This window comes from Mesocricetus auratus, unplaced genomic scaffold (assembly GCF_017639785.1).
Source record: "Mesocricetus auratus isolate SY011 unplaced genomic scaffold, BCM_Maur_2.0 Super-Scaffold_100004, whole genome shotgun sequence".
In the NCBI taxonomy this organism is placed as follows: domain Eukaryota; kingdom Metazoa; phylum Chordata; class Mammalia; order Rodentia; family Cricetidae; genus Mesocricetus; species Mesocricetus auratus.
Window position 1 is genome coordinate 68,147,199 of NW_024429189.1, and position 4,445 is coordinate 68,151,643.

A 4,445-nucleotide genomic window follows, 5' to 3' on the forward strand; every position below is an offset into this window, starting at 1 on the left:
GGGCCTGGAACTGACTTGTGAAGCAACCTTGTTTCTTATCTAAATTTTAAAAAAAAGAATTAAAAAAATGGCTATAGAAAAAAAATAAAATCTTTCTGAGAAAAAAAACAGTTCAATTATGACTAGTATATTGAATGCATTGCCATGTTGTAATATATGTTTCTGCAAAGTTAATATATGTGAAATCCTAATTAAAAGAGTAATGGATTTAGAAGGTAGTGCTTTGTCAGATGATGAAATCATGACAACAGCTAAGGAAATGGGTTTACTGCTCTATCAAAAGAGAACCAAAAGTGACCCCCCCACCTTTTCCAATGCACGAGGACACAATAAAAGGCATTTTATAGGAGTAAAAAAGCTGGGCCTTATCAAACAGTAAATTTGTCATTGCCTTGCCCTTGAAATCTAAATTCCAAACTTGCAGAAATAAATGTTTGTAGCTATAAGCAACCTAGTTTAAAGTAGTCCTCTATGGTGTCCCAGACCAAGACAGGTGTCACCTGGATACATTGCTCATTACCATATGAATTGTATATAATTATATCCCAAACTAATGAATGTATCCAAATTCTGGATCACAAAATTACTGATGGGTGCTGAGAAATATTAAACAGATTCTATAGTAACAAGCCTTTAGAAGAATATGTATATTATTTATATTCTATTGTGGGATGGGGGCTTCCATCTGCATCCATTTCTCTTTGAAAGCTCTCTTCTCAATAATGCACTGACTCTGTTAAAAAAAAAGAGATATCAGAATGTAGGCCCTGAGAAAATACACACATCCCTGAACATGCCCTTGTGGGATGCAAAGCTCAAATTACCATATAGTGCAATCAAGCCTACATTGAATATGCTCCTACCTCTCTAAGGTTGACCACAAAACATTTTGGAATCTGATTGACATAGAAGTCAAGATAACAATGCACAACACATTGAGTGTCAAACACTGTCCATTTAAATGTTCTTCTTTCAAAGCATAATGCCCAGGGGCAGGGGAATGGGTTGCGATATGGCCTAAGCAGCATGCAAGGTTGGCGAGTTGAAATGGAGGATGTGCATACAGCTGTGATCAGTTTGCCAAGTGGACTTGAGACATGGTCATTCTTTGCTGTATATGATGGGCATGCTGGTTCTCAGGTTGCCAAGTACTGCTGTGAGCATTTGTTAGATCACATCACCAATAACCAGGATTTTAAAGGCTCTGCAGGAGCACCTTCTGTGGAAAATGTAAAGAACGGGATCAGGACAGGTTTTCTGGAGATTGATGAACACATGAGAGTTATGTCAGAGAAGAAACATGGTGCAGATAGAAGTGGGTCAACAGCTGTGGGGGTCTTAATTTCCCCCCAACATGCCTACTTCATTAACTGTGGAGACTCGAGAGGTTTGCTTTGTAGAAACAGGAAAGTTCATTTCTTCACACAAGACCACAAACCAAGTAACCTGCTGGAAAAAGAATGAATTCAGAATGCAGGGGGCTCTGTGATGATTCAGCGTGTAAATGGCTCTCTGGCTGTGTCAAGGGCCCTTGGGGATTTCGATTACAAATGTGTCCATGGAAAAGGTCCCACAGAGCAGCTCGTCTCACCAGAGTCGGAAGTCCATGATATTGAAAGGTCTGAAGAGGACGATCAGTTCATTATTCTTGCGTGTGATGGTATCTGGGATGTCATGGGAAACGAAGAGCTCTGTGACTTTGTGAGATCCAGACTTGAAGTCACTGATGACCTTGAGAAAGTTTGCAATGAAGTAGTCGACACCTGTTTGTATAAGGGAAGTCGAGACAACATGAGTGTTATTTTGATCTGTTTTCCCAATGCACCTAAAGTCTCAGCGGAAGCCGTGAAGAAGGAGGCAGAGCTGGACAAGTACCTGGAATGCAGAGTAGAAGAAATCATAAAGAAGCAGGGGGAAGGCGTCCCAGACTTAGTCCACGTGATGCACACATTAGCGAGCGAGAACATCCCCAGCCTCCCACCCGGGGGTGAATTGGCAAGCAAGTGGAATGTAATTGAAGCCGTTTACAATAGACTGAATCCTTACAAAAATGATGACACTGATTCTACATCAACTGATGACATGTGGTAAAACGGATCATCTAGCCATGGATTCACCTTCGCCTCCAGGAGAGTGCAGCTCAACCTTGCCGAACCTGTTCACGTCCATCATCGACTTTAAGGAAGGGGTACGACATGGGTGAGGGACTACACCAGAGAGCTTCAGCGGTGGAACAGCTAGGCCAGAACGGATTTCTTTTTTTAATTGTAAATTTGAAACTTATGTAAACGTGATTTCAAACCATAATTCATGTTGTAAATCAGACTCCAGCAATTTTTGTTGTATGATTTTGGTTTTTTGTAAAGTGTAATTGTCCTTGTACAAAGTGCTCATATTTAATTATGAACTGCTTTAAAATCACTATCAATGATAAAGGAAATGTTTGGCTTGTTGTGTGACACAACAGATGTAGTCATGCTGTGTTTGGACTTGGGGTTGGGATAGGGGAAGCAGCAGCCACATAGCTAGATGCTCATGTGCACATGATTATGAAGAATTCCAAAATCTACAAAGCTGAACATCCAGGGAGTTATGGAAAACTGTCTTTGTGTTCTGGCTAGGGCCTGGCTTGTTAACGCAGCCATTCCTTCTTACCTGTCTCTAGGATGTCCTCTCCTTGCAGCCGAGAGTATTGCAGGTGATACCATATATTCATGAGAGTATCAATTTTGGGCTAAAATGCCTTGATTCTTTGCACCTCTTTATGAGCCCTTACATTCAGTTACTAACTGGTAAGCAGCTGCTTCCTACACAGTAGGAGACTGCCATTTTTTTCCTATCATGATTGGCTGGGCCTGCTGCTGTTCCTAGTAAGATATTCTGAATTCCATTTTATCAATAAAGCTTGGTTTAACAAACAAGAAATTTAATCATGTATGTGTAGTTCTTCTTACCCGGGCTTTCAAAACCCCGTGCTATTGTAAATGGACCATTCCTCCTAGGGAAAGGTGTTAGTCTCCTTAAATTGGATGATGGTGTTATGCCAGGTGCAGATGGATCGAAAGATCGGAGTCTGTGTTGTCCTCACTTGTTTTTAAAATGAGTTTCTTTCAGGCTGCTTACTTCTCAGTAAGATGTGCATCGGCTTGAATTTACCTACTGTTAAAAGAATTGTCAAAGTTTGGCAGTCCTAACACTATGATAGATGTGTGTGTGTTGAATGTGTGTTTGCCTGTAACTTTTAATTGACCCATGTCTTTAGAATCTAAGAGGTTAAGATGTATTAGTGATTTGAAATATAGCATGTTGATAATATTTATCTGTTGGCCTTTAAAAATAAATTTCAAAGCTTAAGGAATTGTAGATATAAAACACCTAATTTAATTTAGGCTTAAACCCCTGATGAAGCATGTAAGAGTAAGTTTAATAGTCTGTCACATTATAAAGACTACTGTGGTGTACCTGTCTGTATTTTTGTCTCTTTAGGTTGAGTGCTGTATTTATCAACATGCCCTTGACTGGGCTAGCAGTCAGGTTCCACACTAGGAAACAATTCCAATACGTTAAATACAAAGTGACAGCTTTGTGTACAACAGTTAGTATATAATACATTCTGTTCTATTTATTTTTTCCAAACGTGGAATTAGTCATGTTTGTGTATACAGCCTTAAAGCCACTGTAATGCTAAGGGCATAGTAGGAAAGCACTGTGAGTGTCTGAAGACGTCAGTACCTACAATACCAGCGGACTTTTGATTATGCCTCTTGTGAGGTGACTAAATGTAACTTAATTGTATTTAATTTATATCTTAGTCCAGCATGAATGAAGAAAAGCTGAAATACTAATTATATTTACAAATTCATAACAGCTGCAATTACAGAACCAGTTCCAAACTTAACAATAAATGCTTAATGTCTAAATCTGAAAAAAAATGTTCTTCCTTCCACAAAAGTATTATTTTAGGAGTTTCTTTGTAAAACCTAGGGGTTGAAAGGTTTCTGCAGCCAACTCTGGTGAGACACCTCCTTTCTCTTTAAGTTGTTTGGTTATAATTTCATGTTTCCTCTCTTGTATCCTGAGACCATAGCATTACAATCAAGGCTACACAGGAAAATGATGAATACGTTTTTTTTTCCAAACTGAGGTCATTCAAATCAGACCATCTCATTAAGCTTGTATATAAATAAATTACAGTGGAAGATCACAGATGCTTTGACATAAAACCTAGATGGGCTATGTTCCATTTACTCAAGAAGGCTGCAAAAAGGAAATGTGCTTGGAGAGATAATCAATAGCAACTTCTCTGTGGTGCTGCACACCACGGTTTAAGAAGTACTTTATTAGGAAGAACTTTCATGGTCTTTACACTCTGAATATGTAAACTATCAATTTGATTACTTACTTCAATTTTTCCTTGTTTACATTTTTGTCCATTTGCTTAGTAG

General features: G+C 38.8%; 1 protein-coding gene across 1 annotated transcript; it reads left to right on the top strand.

Moving 5' to 3' along the window:
* The first annotated feature begins 202 nt into the window (after window positions 1-202).
* LOC121140286 (protein phosphatase 1A-like) lies at window positions 203-2,925 on the top strand. Its single transcript, XM_040744979.1, is given in 2 exon segments — window positions 203-349; window positions 979-2,925. Coding segments are annotated over 2 exon segments (1,260 nt in total). The 3' UTR covers window positions 2,092-2,925.
* Window positions 2,926-4,445: the final 1,520 nt, after the last annotated feature.